Source organism: Lissotriton vulgaris, chromosome 7, assembly GCF_964263255.1.
Source record: "Lissotriton vulgaris chromosome 7, aLisVul1.2, whole genome shotgun sequence".
Taxonomy (NCBI): domain Eukaryota; kingdom Metazoa; phylum Chordata; class Amphibia; order Caudata; family Salamandridae; genus Lissotriton; species Lissotriton vulgaris.
Window position 1 is genome coordinate 688288437 of NC_141695.1, and position 15858 is coordinate 688304294.

Here is a 15858-nt window from a genome sequence, read left to right on the forward strand (position 1 = left end):
GGCAGCTGATAGGGAGAAACACCCCCCTCGCGTAGTTTGCGATCAGCCCATAAAGATTTACTGGAGGTACCCGGGTTTAGGAGAAAGCGACAGGGAGGCAGTTGTTTCCACTTCTTGGCAGCCTCCTTGTGGAATTCTTTGCCTCTGACTCTTAGACAGAGTAGGGACCTCCTTACTTTCCGACGGGCCTACAAAACCCTGCTTTTCACACAGGCATCCCTCGAGTAGTGATTGTTATTGGTATTTTCCTTGTTGTGTTATTAATCTCTTTCCCAGCGCCTAGAAACCCATGGGCGTATGCGCGCTTTATAAATTTTAATTAACATAACATAACATATCAGAGCACTTTACACAGAACCAGTTTCGTTACAAAAGGATTTCATTCATTTTTGTTGGGCACGGGGAGATTAAGTGATTTGCCCAGAATCACAGGATGTTGAGCTTCGTTGCCGAGACTCGAACCCGGTTCCCCAGCTTCGAAGGCGACAGCTCTAGCCGGAAGGCTACATTCTCTGCCCTTAATTCAATCTGTGGCTCTGAAGACAGCGGTTCAAGCGCTCATGATCTCCAAACTAGATTACAGTAGTGCTACCCTCGTGGGTCTACCAAAAGCAAAAGAGGCAGCTCTGAAGTTAACCTTTAACGAAGCAGCGAGACTCATCGCAGGCTCAAAAAAAAGTGTTGATCGCATCACCCCAGACCTCGAAGCGCTGAACTGGCTATCCTATCCAAAGATACATCAAAAAATGACTTGCTTGACTCTTAAAACTCTTGATTACACCACTCCAACCTACCTGACAAGGAAACTAGTCCTATCAGACGAGAATAGAACTTTGAGAAGCACAAGCTCTCTTCTACTAAAGCTCCACAAATTTAAAAAAAAAAAAAAAGAACACAAAAGCGTTCCTTCTGCCGAATTGCCCCCAAATTTTCGAACTCACTTCCTTCTGAGATCAGATCCAACCCCTCATCTGCTATCTTCAAACGAAGAGTAAAACACCTATTAATGAACATATTCCTTCCCCAAGACAGGTGCAATCATTCCCAGACATTTACCTTCCTTCGGTTATTTTCTAGGATGACTCTCCACATATTATTTAATGACTGTTCCGAACCCAGTCTCTACAATGGTCAACCTATGCCTTTATACTAACTTTGTTATTCTCCTACACTTGTATACTCTTATCTCTTCACCATTCCAGATGTACATCGTTCCGATTCCTGAAAGGGTCATTTGCAAACCATTGTTTATTTTCCTCCCTGATGTACAGTGCTCGGACATCCGATAGGGTCATGTTTCCGCTATATAAATTAAATGAATAAATAAATAAATAAATAAATAAATAAATAAATAGGAGAGCTGACTTGTCTGTTAAGTGGAGCATCATTGTACAGATACATGCGTACAGAGAATTTTAGGGAAAACTCATTGGCAGACGGAACCTGGATGGAAGCAGATGGGACCTGGGGCACAATTCCAGAACAGAGGACCCAGAGTAGAATGAGTGGAAAAAGAAAGATGTACAAGGGAGATTTGGCATAGAGAAAAGGTGGTGGCTAGATTTCAATGTCAGGTAGTACATACAGTTGGCACATACAGTTGGCACGTGGGAACAGTCAATGCACGGTCTTGAAAAGCAAACTTGTTTAAGTGGACTGTGTTGCAGGTAGATGACCACCATCCTGCCCATCGGTGACCTCCATGAAACTGACAGAAGCATTAGATGTAACTAAATGTAAACATGGTAATCACCAATTACGGATTTTTTTCTTTATAATTAACACTCCGGCTTTAGTAATTGGTTGCAATGCAATATTTAACATTGTTACGTGACTGCCTGCTTGGGTTATGATGGCAGTTTTTTTTTTTTAAGGGTCTTATATACTGCAGATTTCATATGTTTATTTTGCACTCTTCTGTATATTGACAGCGGGTTGTCTGTATATATACTAGATGTTTCTTTATAAATTACACAGGGTTCTCATGTGGATCAAAAGGATACTTTTAGGTTTTTGGTTTTATGGCTGCTCTCTATTGCTTGCCTGTTGAACTTGTTCGGCACCGTTTTGCGCTGTGCAATAATAAAACAAACATAACATTGGGTACACATACATTCAATACTATTTTTGTACGAACAGATTCGAGTGCCAGAAGAGAAACTTCGCAAGTTAACTTGTGACCGGAGGAATACAGTCAGAATTCCTAAGAGCACACTGGCTGGTTTACTCAACTGCTGAAGAACTTCGACTGCGGTCACAAAGAAAACTGACTAACTCTCGACATGTGGGAGCATTTAGGTAATTGTTGCTTTGCACTGCAGGAATGACTCAAAATATCTGCATAACTGCATGTTCACATTTCTGTAGAACCTCTTCAGAAGGCACACAGCCGAGACGCTTTGGGGACACGAGGTTATTTTTCTATTTGTATTTTGGGCTACAGGTGAATTTATCAATTGTTAAACATTTGCCATGTAGGTACAGTAGTGGTAAGCGCTGCCAAAGAGCAGATGCATTGGAGCGAGCAGGCCTCAAGCCCGCAGGTGAGAGCCGGAGGGAGAAACGTTCATAACCAAAAGGTGAACTTTACAGGTGCAGGGTGGAACTTCACTTCACTGAAGGTTTTAAATAAAGGGCACAACCAACATACACCTAAAGTGCGGAACACATTATTAAGAAATGGTTGAAAGAGAGGGATGAAGAGAGGGTGTGGAATTAGCTGATATCCAGCACATAAAGCAGCACTTGGGTGGCAAATAGTCAATACAGACAATGATGCAAATGATGGAGGTGTTAGTTTATGCGTGCAATGGTGGATGGGCAAAGCTTTTTCTTGTCAGATACGTTCTTACGGATCTATGATGTTACAACGCGTTATTTTACAACGCATGCTGTAACATCGCAACTTTTACAACGCAGGTTCCATTACATCGGATGCCATTACAACGCAGGATATTACATAGCAGATGCTATTACAACGCATACCATTACATCGTAAGTATAGGTAAGTATAACTTTTTTTTAAAAATGTAATTAGGTTAATTTAATTAATTTTATTTTACTAATATAATTAAAATAATTGTAAAAATGTAATTAATATAATTTAAATAAGTTTAATTTTAAATAGGAATTAATGTAATTTAATTAAATTAATATAATTTTATTAATTTAATTTAATAAATTTTATAATAGTAATTATTTAAATTTAATTAATTTAAATAATATAATTGAATTAATCTTAAAATTGTAATTAATTTGATTTAATACATTTAATTAGTTATAATTTATTTAATTAATTTAATTAAAGTCGTACTTTAAAAAAAATAAACCCTAAAAAAAAAACCTGAACCCCAAAACCCAAACCCAGCCCTAAAACCTAGACACACCCCTGTACCCCAAAACCTAAACCCAGCCCTAAAACCTAAAAACACCACTGTACCCCAAAACCCAAACCCTGCCCTGAAACCTAAAAACACCCCTGTACCCCAAAACTCAAACCCTGCCCTGAAACCTAAAAACACCCCTGTACCCCAAAACCCAAACCCTGCCCTAAAACCTAAAAACACCCCTGTACCCCAAAACCCAAACCCTGCCCTGAAACCTAAAAACACCCCTGTATCCCAAAACCCAAACCCTGCCCTGAAACCTAAAAACACCCCTGTACCCCAAAACCCAAACCCTGCCCTAAAACCTAAAAACACCCCTGTACCCCAAAACCCAAACCCTGCCCTGAAACCTAAAAACACCCCTGTACCCCAAAACCCAAACCCTGCCCTAAAACCTAAAAACACCCCTGTACCCCAAAACTCAAACCCTGCCCTAAAACCTAAAAACACCCCTGTACCCCAAAACCCAAACCCTGCCCTAAAACCTAAAAACACCCCTGTACCCCAAACCCTGCCCTGAAACCTAAAAACACCCCTGTACCCCAAAACCCAAACCCTGCCCTAAAACCTAAAAACACCCCTGTACCCCAAAACCCAAACCCTGCCCTGAAACCTAAAAACACCCCTGTACCCCAAAACCCAAACCCTGCCCTAAAACCTAACACCCCTGTACCCCAAAACCCAAACCCTGCCCTAAAAATACCCCTGTACCCCAAAACCCAAACCCAGCCCTAAAACCTAAAAATACCCCTATACCCAAAAACATATACCTCAGTACCCCAAAACATATACTCCTATACTCATACTTATTTTAAAAATTACTTAAATTAATATATTTAATTTATAATATTAAAAAACAAATACATATATTAATTTATAATTAATATTAATTAAATTAATTAAATAATATTAAATAAAATAAAATAAAAAATTATATACTTACCAATACTTACGATGTAATGGTATGCGTTGTAATAGCATCTGCTATGTAAAATCCTGCGTTGTAATAGCATCCGATGTAATGGAACCAGCGTTGTAAAAGCTGCGTTGTAACAGCATTACGACGTAAAAGTTGCGTTGTAACAGTAAGTTACCGTTCTTACAGAGTAAAGTTTATGCGTGTGGTGGGAATATGCATTGAATCAGGGCTGTTGAAGTTACTAAACTGCTGAGAAATGCTTAGTTTCCATTTGCATCTTTGGATTTTCTTTCAATTCTTCTCAGCTCCAGTTGCTCTCAAGATCTAGTGTAATGCACCCAAGACATACAGATTGTGTCCCATTTGATGCCCCTTCGGGATCGTTACTCCTCTTTCACAGTCTGCTTACTGGGGTCAAAGAGGGAGGAGAGTTAGCATGACCTGTGCTGTGGTTATCAGTACCCCATTCTCTGTAGCTAGTGACTACCTGCCTTCCAGCCCCCTAAATTCTCAATTTCATCCGCAGATACCCCTCCAGTGGTTACTCCTGGCAAACTTTTACCCTTATTGTGACCTGTACTGCGTTACCAGTGCTCTATGCTCATACCGTGTCCAAGTGTCCCGCAATTATACCTGGTCCACATACCCTCTGCCATGAACTGTGCTGCAATTCGAAATGCTCCAGTTTTAGGTCTTACATATCAGAGAGCACAAGTTGTCTGGTTGTAGAAGACCTATTGTGAAATTAGCGTTTACAGCCGGTCCGTTGCTTGCAATTGGTTGGCTTTATCACTTTCATGTGATTGCTTCTTATTCAATAGTTTGCCTTCCTCTCCTAGTGTTTGTCCCTCCCCTAGAGCAAATGCACTTTAAAATCTTTTTAACTGGCTGACTTGTAACCTTCCTCCACTCACAGTTAGGGAACTACTTTCTTCCTTTGCATTCAGCACTCCGTGAGGGTGCATGTGTTTTCTAACTCTGCCCCTCAAATACCCACCTCCGCATGAATTGCTGCTCTGCCCCACCACTCCAAGCGTATCTGTAAAAGAACATCAACAGGGATACTGTTGTTGGGGTATGGCTGAAGAGCCGACTTTAAGTGTTGTTTTATAAAGCATTCCACATATTACATTAAAGCACAAGCTTTGGCAGACAAAGGCTAATTTGGCACGGAGGGAAGGATCCTCTGATGCACTCACTCAGCTGATGTCTGAAGCAGAGGGTGTACTTAGCATGACACTTCTCCTTGAGGCCCATAAAACTACTCCCTGGACTACTATGGAGGACTAAACGGATGAAGTCCTTTGAAAAGTATATTTGGTCTTGGCAAGTGTTCCCTTTACATTCGGACACCTCCTCATTCTTTTTAAATTCTGTTTAGAGTTTCAAGAGTGAAATTTGAAAAATAAACCATGCTATTTATAAAGACTAAACATTGAATTCATTGTAGATTTTTGAGATTCCTTAAGATAGGTGCTTGTTTTTCCTCAAGTATTTTTAAATGTTTTTATTCTTTTACTTTTTTTAAGGAAATATTTAGAGATAAACATTGGCAAAGCCAACAGCTTGGAACTTACATTCTAAATGTGAGACCTATTGAATTTGCCAATGCTTGTACCCTAATAAAACTACGGGTGTAAGCTGGCTGGAATGAAAGACCTATTGGGAACTTAGTGGGCTCAGAGCCCATCCACTGCTTACTATTGGCTGGCTTAACTGCTACTCATTTGTTGCTTCTTAATTAATGGCTTGCCTTCCCTCTTGCGTTTGTCCCTCTCCCACATCGAAGAATCTTAACAATCCTATTTAGCTAAACCGTAGCCTTCCACTGCTCACTTTTAGGGAACTATTTTTTTCTTTTTAGTTAAGCACTCCAAGACAACTAGGTTTCCAGTTTTCTCTATTGTGCGCTTCTCCCCCCACACACTACTGCTGTCTCTCATGTGCTTCTGCCAACCACTGCGCTATGTTGTTCTCTCCCTCATGTTCTTCTCCCCTCGTGCCCATTTTGCTCACCCCCTCGCATTATTCTCCTCTGCCATCTGTATTGCTCTCTCCCTTCTTTGTTTTGCTTTCCTACCCGCTCCTTTTTTCCCCAAACACTACAACGGGCCTTTTTGAATTTTCTTTTTGTAATTGCTCCAGCCTACCTACCCTAAAAACAGTGCTTTCACACTACTTTATTTGAATTCATTTCCATCTTGAATCTGTAAAGAAAAAAATCTTTCAATCTTTCAATCTTTATTCAGCAAAAATGGAGTACCACACAGCCAACGCGTTTCGTCCCACGCAGGGGACTTCTTCAGGGCTTGTTATAATTAAAGTTGACCTCACGATGGATGTGACCAGTGTTCTATATAGCGGTATGCATAAGGCCTCAGTTGTCAAGTAGTATCTTAAAGTTTGTATGTATGTATAGCCTTAACTCCTAATCGGGGCGTTTTCTTGGCTTGAGAGGCGGTCACAGGCTAACTTATATCACCAGTCACAAGGTGAAAATCACAATATAGTGGTCTCTTTAAAATTTAGTTCATGTCCTTGGTCGTTAATGAAGCTTTGAAGATATTGTAACAAGTGGTATTTCTCCAAGCACAAGTAGGATCTGTATTTTATTTAAGAACCAGTCTTAGTATAACTGCTCTCTGGATAACATCTGGGAAAATTCCGTCTGGAGCATGATAAGTCCTCCGGAGGCCCGTTCCATAGATTGTCTCTGCCTATAGTACAGAACCTTCCCTGATAGGTACGAACCCAGCCAGTGTGGCTATACCCGGGAGACTCAGTATTTCTTGTAGCTCAGACCTATTTTCGGCCAGTTCAGGGGTCACCCATAAGCGCCGCTCAACGGTAAACCGAACAGCTGTCTAAAGAAGCGGTTCTCGATTTTGATGATGTACTTTAGGAGACAATGTCCCCAAAGTTCGGCCCCGTACAAAGCAGCACTCCTTAGTTGGGTTTTGTAAATCTCTATAACTGGGCCTACAGGCTCATGAATAGAGTTCCTATAAAACTTGGCCAGGCCTCCAGTGGTCTTAGCCAACCTGAGGTTTGACTTATCGGTTTAGGGCCCCCCAGTACATTTTTACAGTTAGAGTAAGACCTAAGTAGTCAAAAACAGATACCAGCTTCAATTGGATACCATTCATAAGCGGGTTGGGACGAGTTGAGCTAACCGGGTTGAAGACCATGTGTTTTGTTTTTTGTATATTGATCTCCTGCCCCGTGGGTCTACAAAACTTGCAAAACCTGTAAAAGAGTTCTCTGAAAGCCCATAGGAGATTTGGATAGCACGAGGGTGTCATCTGCAAACATCATTGATGGAATTGACTTGTGTGCTAGCTTGGGGGCATCTATTTCCTTCAGTCAACTCAGAGCACCTACCAGTAAGTTGATGTAAATACAAAACAGGGTAGGGGCGAGCACACAGCCTTGTCTGGCTCCCTTATTGATTAAAATGGGTGACGCAAGTTCCACCTTCCTCCCGTACGTAATTTGGACATAGCTGCCATCATGCAGTCTTTTCAGCATCTTCAAAAGACAGTGGGGGGACGTCCAGATCACTCAATACCACCCATAATGTATCTTCAGGAACCAAATCACAGGCACTTTTGAGATCCACAAAGACCAGGTAAAGACTACCACCTTCCACATGCACGGATATCCAATAGAGGAGTTAGAGCCTAAAAATCTAGTCAATAATGGAGGTTTTTTGCCTTAAGCCAGCTTGTAGGGGGCTCATAACCTTGACTTCCTCCAACCAGGTCTGCAGGCGATCAAGTAAGACCCCATTATTTAACCCCATCGATGCTCATGACGAGCTGAGCTCGTCATGAACAATGGGATTTCCAATTCTACAGCACCGGAGGAGAATAGCATCAGCATCGATGGTGTTAAAGTTTGCTATGAAAGTTGCAGAGACACCCCGGTCCATTCAAATACCACCACGACCATGCAGTGGTACAGTACGCTGGATAGTCAAGCGGGACTCAAAGTGGCTTAAAAAGTATTTCTATAACATGCTGACTTTTTATACACAGTCAGAACAGCAAAAATAGCACTTACAGGTCACCTTAATGTCGTCCTCTAGGGGATTGTAGAAGGCTCGGCCCAAGAGGCATGGTTGCGCTGCTTGGTAAAATATAAGCGCAAAGAAAATTATCCTGAACAATAGCAGAGTATGGTCCGGGAGGCAAATCCAAAGGGCCCAGTCCACTCTCCTCTGGCCTGCTACGGGCACACCCTTCGCCCGGGCTTTGTCAGAGCGCGTCCGGCACCGCAGGAGCCCGGAGCAGCTCTTATGTGTTTCCTGGAGCAAGACAAGGCGTCTGCGCCTCCTGGCGCTGCTGGATGGAGTCCCCAAAGTGCTGAGTGCAGGGTAGTGGGCTCTAACTATATATACACACACATATCACAACATCACCCTGTATGAATATATAAAGTGTTGTGTCATTGCGACGCATGCACTATTTTACGTGATGGCAGATGCGCGTGCATCCATCATCAGGCATTCAAATGCCAACAAAATAACACAAAAGCGTCACCACGCCTTTTATTTCGCTTTTATTTTTTAGTTATTTTTACCATGCTTCAAAGCATTGTTTTCAATGTTGTATACCATTACCACAAGGCACTGTCAACGCTAATAGATCCCAAAGGCATGATCTATTGCTTCTTTCTTCTCTTGACAACTACCAGTGCTGCAGTTAATACTGCCCCTCTAGGTACAGAGGCATTAATCCAAGAGCCTCGTAATTGCTATTGGCCGTTCAGCAGCTTTTGATATACAGTACCAGGAGGAGCCAAGCCCCATGCCATAGAAATGTATGTCCTTTCAGGTTCAAGGTGGTTTGCTTACTTCTCAAAACATTAAAAATAGAGAGAAGTGGTCAGACTTTGATAGGTAAACTCAGAATGTTACAAAATGTTATTTGGTGCTGTACATGGTTCCATATTCTCAATCCTTACATGAAGCTTCTAGGGATCGAGATAAGGTCAGATGCCAACCTTCACAAGCATGCACATGCTGTACCTGTGCAACTCCTACATCGAGAACACACACTCCACCTATATATTTTTCCTCTACTTTATTTGTTTGAGAAAACATCTGCTATTTATACACTGGCAGCAGCATCCCATTACTCTATCAGTAATTTGGAATTTACTTAAGGCAGATTAATTACTTTTTCTATTTATATGGTCTCTATACTCGAACTGTAACTATTTTCTCATATTCTGTTATTGCTCCTTGTCCTGTATGCATGCATTTTGCCTAAAATGTTTGACACTACTGCACTGGTCCTCACGGATTTCCATATTTCATTGCTCAGTTCCACAGTGTGCATGGCAAAGTGGAAAAGTGCTTTAGTTATCCCCCTTCTGAAAAATCCTATTGCTGATCTCTATCCTAAGCAATATCCTTCTTACTTTACCCTGCTATAATTTTGTAACATGAAGTTCAGCACATACGTTTTATGAAGAACAATAAGCTTCTTGACCTGGTTCAATCTGGGTATAGTCCCCTTCATGGGAAAGAAACAGCCTTACCACTATTTACAGACAAACAATCTTACCTTGACCGTGGATCAAGATGGTCCTGATTCTTCATCTGAATTATCACCACTGGCTTCCAATAGCCAAGGAGATTATTTTAAATCACTTCATATCTGTCATAGCCCTTTTTACAGATCTGGACTGATCTATCAGCAGGACAGTCTCTTACCAAATACCCTTGCCAGATCTCCAGCAGTCAGTTTCACAGGCATTGCAAGGGGGGGGACAACACTTCAAGGGGGAGGGCAATTGAGCCCAAGGAATAGCTCTAACACATGGGAGACTTAGAGGGCCCTGGTCACGTTCTGCAAGGGGCACTATCATTGTGCGTTATGCCACTGGCTCCACCAACTGAAACAATTAAAACCCCTCCTTTCAACAAGGATTTTGATTGGCTTATAGGTCTTACTCATATATCAAACTCTCTTTGAAAATGTCATTCTTTCAAGACCGACCTACATTTCTCTGATGTCTTTGAAAGTGGTGCTTCACCTAGAAGCAGTCCTCACTTTTGGGACCAGAAACTTTTACATCATTGCAGTCTTAATGGTCAACAATGTTTTCTACAGGAGACAGAATTACGTTAACAGTTGCCTGCCACATCTAACAGCCCTACACCTTTACAAACATGTTTATCTAGGAAGTATCCTTAGCATTTCTGGAGGATCTCAAGGCCGTAGAATTCATCCATTCTCAACATTTCAATCATTTTAATTCTAGACCAGGTTTCTCCGACCAGTCGCTCACAGACACTCTCAGAGCAGCTCACAGCCTCGAGTTTATTATATATAAGCAGAGGGTCATATTTTCCCTTTAAAGTTAAGGGAAGGCTATGTTTACTTTACATTATTATATTCAGGCTTAAGACATCAGGTCCAATAATGAAGAGTGCTTAAGTCACATTTATGGCTCAGGGCACAGACGTGAAAAACTGAAACACTGACTTTTAAATAAATGCCCTTGTCAACTCGATATTGGTTGAGAACAAAATGATGCTTCTGAGTGCTTTTAAAGGGAAGAAAATTAAAATGAAGAGTTACCCCAAAGACTAAGTTAACGCTTCATTTTAATTTACTCCCATTTCAAAGTTTCCCATTTAGAAACAGCAAACTCTTGTTGCCAATGCCAGAGACACTGTCATACAACTAGTCTTTTTTTTAAAATGGGAGAAATGTAAAGTGAAGAAAATATTTCTATAGACATCCAGTCATTTTTTTTCTCAACTGTCAATTAAGCCATTTTACATCTTACCATTTTTTGAAGCATGTTTCTTCACTTAAAAATTCCTCACATTTAAACAATTGGCTGTGTTTTCTGTTATAAATATGGCACATTGTCTACCGGCCACTGGGTGCAAGATGCCTGCTATTTGTAGATGCAACACTTGTATGGGAGATAATGTAAATGATGAGTTTTATGGAATCCATACAAAGAAAGTTAACTTTTCAGTTCAATTTTCTCCCATTTCGAAGCGTTGCATTTACACACAGCAAGAATCTTGCTCGCAGTGGCTGGGAGACAGTGTCACATATATTACTGAAAAATACAGCCATTTTTAGAAGTGGAACATATTTAAGGTGCAGACAATGTTTCCATATTATGAACATTTTTTGCAGAGCATTTTTCTACACTTTCAATTTCTCTCATTTTAAAAAAATTATTGTATTTGAAAGTCTACAGGATCACAGACGGGATGATTCACTCACATTGCTTTAAGGGTGGTTTGACTGTAATCCACACCCTTCTACAAAACTTCCCACGAAAGTAAGCATCCAAGAACCCTGTCCAGAGGTCATTGAGATGCATCAGACAGGTCTCATGGAGTTCACCTCATGCCTTCCTACTCCCAAAAAACCACCAGGCATTAGGTAATCATAATGCTGGTTCCACCTTGAATGTCTCGTACACAAACTGTTCAGAATGGCTGGTAATGTTATAAATGATTACACTGCTAGTTGATTAAACAACAAACCTCATTTCCATGTGGCATGCTTTCAGTTACATCAGGCCAGCAGAAGGCAACGGAACGTTCTGGTGTTCAGCACCAGCAGATAACGAAATCGGAAGCATGAACAAATTCACTATTGAAGTGTATTTTGAGTTGCAGACCATCTGTACTTTAATTTCAACCTGTAGGTCTAAAAATCGAATGTCTTTAGACAAATCAAACTTATGAGTAGCAAAATTAGTCATTTTAGGGTTGCATATAAAAATTATAAGTACAGACAGCTGGGCAAGCTTTACTACCAAAATGATTTCTGTAAGCAAATACAGATCTTAATTTTGGAGTTAGTCGTGTACAAGTGTTGCTTTAAAATGCTTGTTTATTCTAAACCAAGAATCAATGAAGGAAACTAATTTCAATGAAGGAACACAAAGAATACAAAACCCATTGTATTTGGTTAACAGGAACATCATGAAAGGTCAGCACCGACTCAATTAGGTCAGCAACCATTGCAGTGTCCTGACACTACAATATAGTAAGAAATGGATATGCGAAAGGAAAACCTACTGAGGACAGACACCCAGGATCAGTTTTCAAAATTCTTTGCATGAGACAATTAAATATAGAAAACTAAAACAGGATACATGTGCATCGAAATCAAATTTTTACTTATGCAATGACACACATTTATTTACAAAATAGAAATAAATTAAAAAATGAAAAGGAAAGAAAGAGAGAGTGTTCAACTGGCATACCCCAAAACTGTAAATACAATTTTAAAAAATGGAGCATCTTCTTAAGTTAAAGCACCCAAGTCCGTGAACAAAAAGTGATGCAGAGGCACAAGAGATTTAAATGTAGGCAGTGATTATTGGTCTGCCACAAATTTCATTTACAAAAGGAATATCATTTCACATAAGAGTTTCGGATAACATTTACAACACACCATGCTGTCTCAACTTTCGTTTGTATAGTTAGATTACTTTCAAATAGTGCCTCTAGTACGAACATACGGTCATTTAAGATCTTGGTTTGTTTGTATAGCCTGCATTGTAAAAATGAAAATTTGAATAGCAATCATCAAGAAAGCATGTATTAATATTTTACAATCGGGCACTCGTGTAGTAGATGTCGTCGTCAGTGCCTGCGCAGAAAATGTATCAGTCAACTGGTCAATACAAAAAGACTGCCTTAATACATCAGGACACAAAAAGAAATATTGGGAAAGAGGAACACAGTAGTAAAATTCTCAGTCATATTGCGTCCATAGTACCTACTTTACCGGACAGTCACTTGAGCCCAGGGAACCAAGCTATCACTGCCCCACGCAACCAAGACACTCTCACTGGATCATTAGCAGCACTCACCCACAACAGTATCAGCAGGCAGCCCAGTATAAGCCTCTGGAGGCGCAACACTCCCTCCATTGCTACAGCCTCCGCTCCTCAATGTGCTGCGCGGGGCCGACAGGCTGTCTGGGTTAGTTCCTCGAAACTCCACACCAGGTACGTTTCTGCCATCACTGCAGACCAAAGTGTGCTGTCTGCCGCTTCCGGCAGGAGGCCTAGCATGTGACGTCACCTAAACCCCGCCTAACCTCCCGCCCTTTCCAATGACCGTTTCAGGCGTCAAAACGAAAGAAGGACTACGTGGACGACCTCTTGTGTCCAATTTCTTATACACAAAAAAACGAAACCGCCATATTAAAAAGAAAATAATTCACCAGTGGAAATGTGTTCCCATGTGTAGTGAAATCTAAGAATCGCAAGAATTGTTAATATTGATTGAATGTACATAGCGCTTACTACCCCAGCCCTGCCAAGTGTTTGTTACGCATCAGGGGCTGGAATAACACTTTCTGTGATTATTTCCACCATTAACACAATGTCCCAGAATGCTCACGCAAATCATATAATTCAGTTGATAGCATGTATTTCTAATCCGCCGTTCCGATTGCAGAATGAAAGTTTGTGCCACAGACTGGGGCCAGGTGTGGCTCCGCCTGCTACTTCTCAGCAACCAATGGGGAGTGTTATTTTTGGGCACGTCGTGGCCCACCTCCCGAGTCCGTGCCTGAGATTCTAATTGGATCGCTGGAGGCTTGACTTCACCCCCTGCACTCTGATTGGTGCCATCTTCTTTGGCTGTCTGCCTCCGAAGCCTCGTGTAGTAGTAGAGCTACTCATCACACTGAAAGGCTCAAGACTTGGTTCTGGGACCCTAGCCGGTGGCAAGCTGTGATGTGTGTAGCACACATGTTCACGCTCAATCAGTCAGTTGTCCACAGATTTAGGCAGTGCTTTACATGGAAAACAAGCATTGGAAATGCAATAGGTCTCGCATTAGGAAAGTTTGAGCTATTGGTATTGTAAATGACACTTTATTTATGTGTTGGTTTTGAAAGTAGCAAAATTAATAGCTTTGTCAGTTACAATGTCAATAGTTTTAACTTTTGCAAATGTGACACCTATAGCATTTGTAATGCAATGTGTGTTGTATTTACGTGACTTAGATGTCTTGATATTACAAATAACAATGGCTTTTAATTTTGTAAATAATTAATACTTAAATAAAAGTTATTGTAATTTATAATGGCAATAGCTTAAACGTTTGTAAATAACTTGTGAAGATTATGTTCAGTGTATTTTATTGTGACGAAAATCCAAGAACATTGCATTTGCACCTACACCATAGGTCTTCAATCTATGGGGCGCGACCCCCAGGGGGGGCGTGGGGTCATTGGAAGGGGGTCGCGCATCCACCTGCCTCACTGCTGCCTCGAATCCAAAACGTTTACGTTTCGTTTTGGATTCGAACGAATTACATCTCTGGAGCCTCTCTGATTGCAGGACAGGGAAAAATAAGCCAATCAAAATGTGGAGACGTCACCAATACCTGTCCTCCAATCAGAGAGACTGCAGCATACACATCAGGAAATGCCCGCGAACTTTGTACATAAAGATGAACCAGCACCTTCGCAATGCAGGCTGTATTTCCACTGAGTTCTGCGCCGTCACTGGATCCAGTTGTCTTTCTTGACCCTGGCAGCTTTCACCTCGTGTTCTTTTTTAAAACTCCTCTTCGTGGCTCATTGCTGCCTCCGGGCTGGTTTCCAAGGTAACCCAAAGCTTCCAGGAATAATTAAGTAAGCCCCCTCCTCATCCCCGATGCCCTGGCTTTTCAGCTGCAGATGACATGCACTGAATCTATCTTGCACGCAAAAACACACACACAGATTCTGATCCGTTTCATTGATTAAGCCATGTGGGTAGGGGTGGGGGTGGGGGGACAGGAAAAAGTCTCCGGTTCATTTTCATGACTGTGGAATGGTGTTTATTTTCGGTGTACTTTCTGTTTTTGTAACAGCAGCTTCATATTCATTTGTTTGACGTTGAAATGTTTATTTTCCGTGTTCTTTCCGTTTTTATTCTTGTAGCAGCAGATTAATATGATGCCTTTGACCAACTACAGTTGCCACACTTTCCAAAAAAAAGCGATGATTACTTGTTTATGAGTAAAGCATCCATGATTGCAACTTTCTTGATGTGGTGGTTTTTGAAGTACCAAAAACGTTATCACGTGGAGGAATCATTTAAAAACTGTCTGGGAGAGTTCATCTGAGGACAACCTTTTTTTTTTATTGTCAAAAAGTTCTAAATAGTAAATATTCGCAATATATAAGACTGGTGGCCTCAATACCGTCTCATGTCTTTTATTACATGTAGTAGTATTTTTTAAATAGGTAAAATAACGTTTATTAAATTCACTAGGAGGTGCAATGAAATATTAGTGCAGATGTTGCAGAGAAAAGAGAGAATTCTAAAGGCACGGGAAAAGGAAGCAGTCCTTGAAATTAACTCTGCAATTTGGAATGAAGCTTGTAATCACACTCTTAAAATAGTGCGTGATGCAAATTGCAGAAACCTGCAGCCAATGACTGATCTATAATATCCATGTATATCTTCATAAATGTAAACAGGAGATCACAAATTCATGTCCCTGATGTCAAGGCTATGTAGACTGGATCCACATTATATGTACTTTCCCAGTTCTCATCT

At 40.9% G+C, this 15858-nt stretch overlaps 1 protein-coding gene across 2 annotated transcripts in view; it reads right to left on the reverse strand.

Moving 5' to 3' along the window:
* ERN1 (endoplasmic reticulum to nucleus signaling 1) overlaps positions 1 to 13366 on the reverse strand; it is a 673099-nt gene extending 659733 nt beyond the window's left edge. For both annotated transcript variants that reach the window (XM_086930909.1, XM_086930908.1), the window contains exon 1: positions 13168 to 13366. In XM_086930909.1, coding sequence (XP_086787035.1) covers positions 13168 to 13227 — 60 coding nt within the window. In that variant the 5' untranslated portion in view covers positions 13228 to 13366. The remainder of the gene's footprint in view (positions 1 to 13167) is intronic.
* Between the last annotated feature and the right edge of the window lie 2492 nt (positions 13367 to 15858).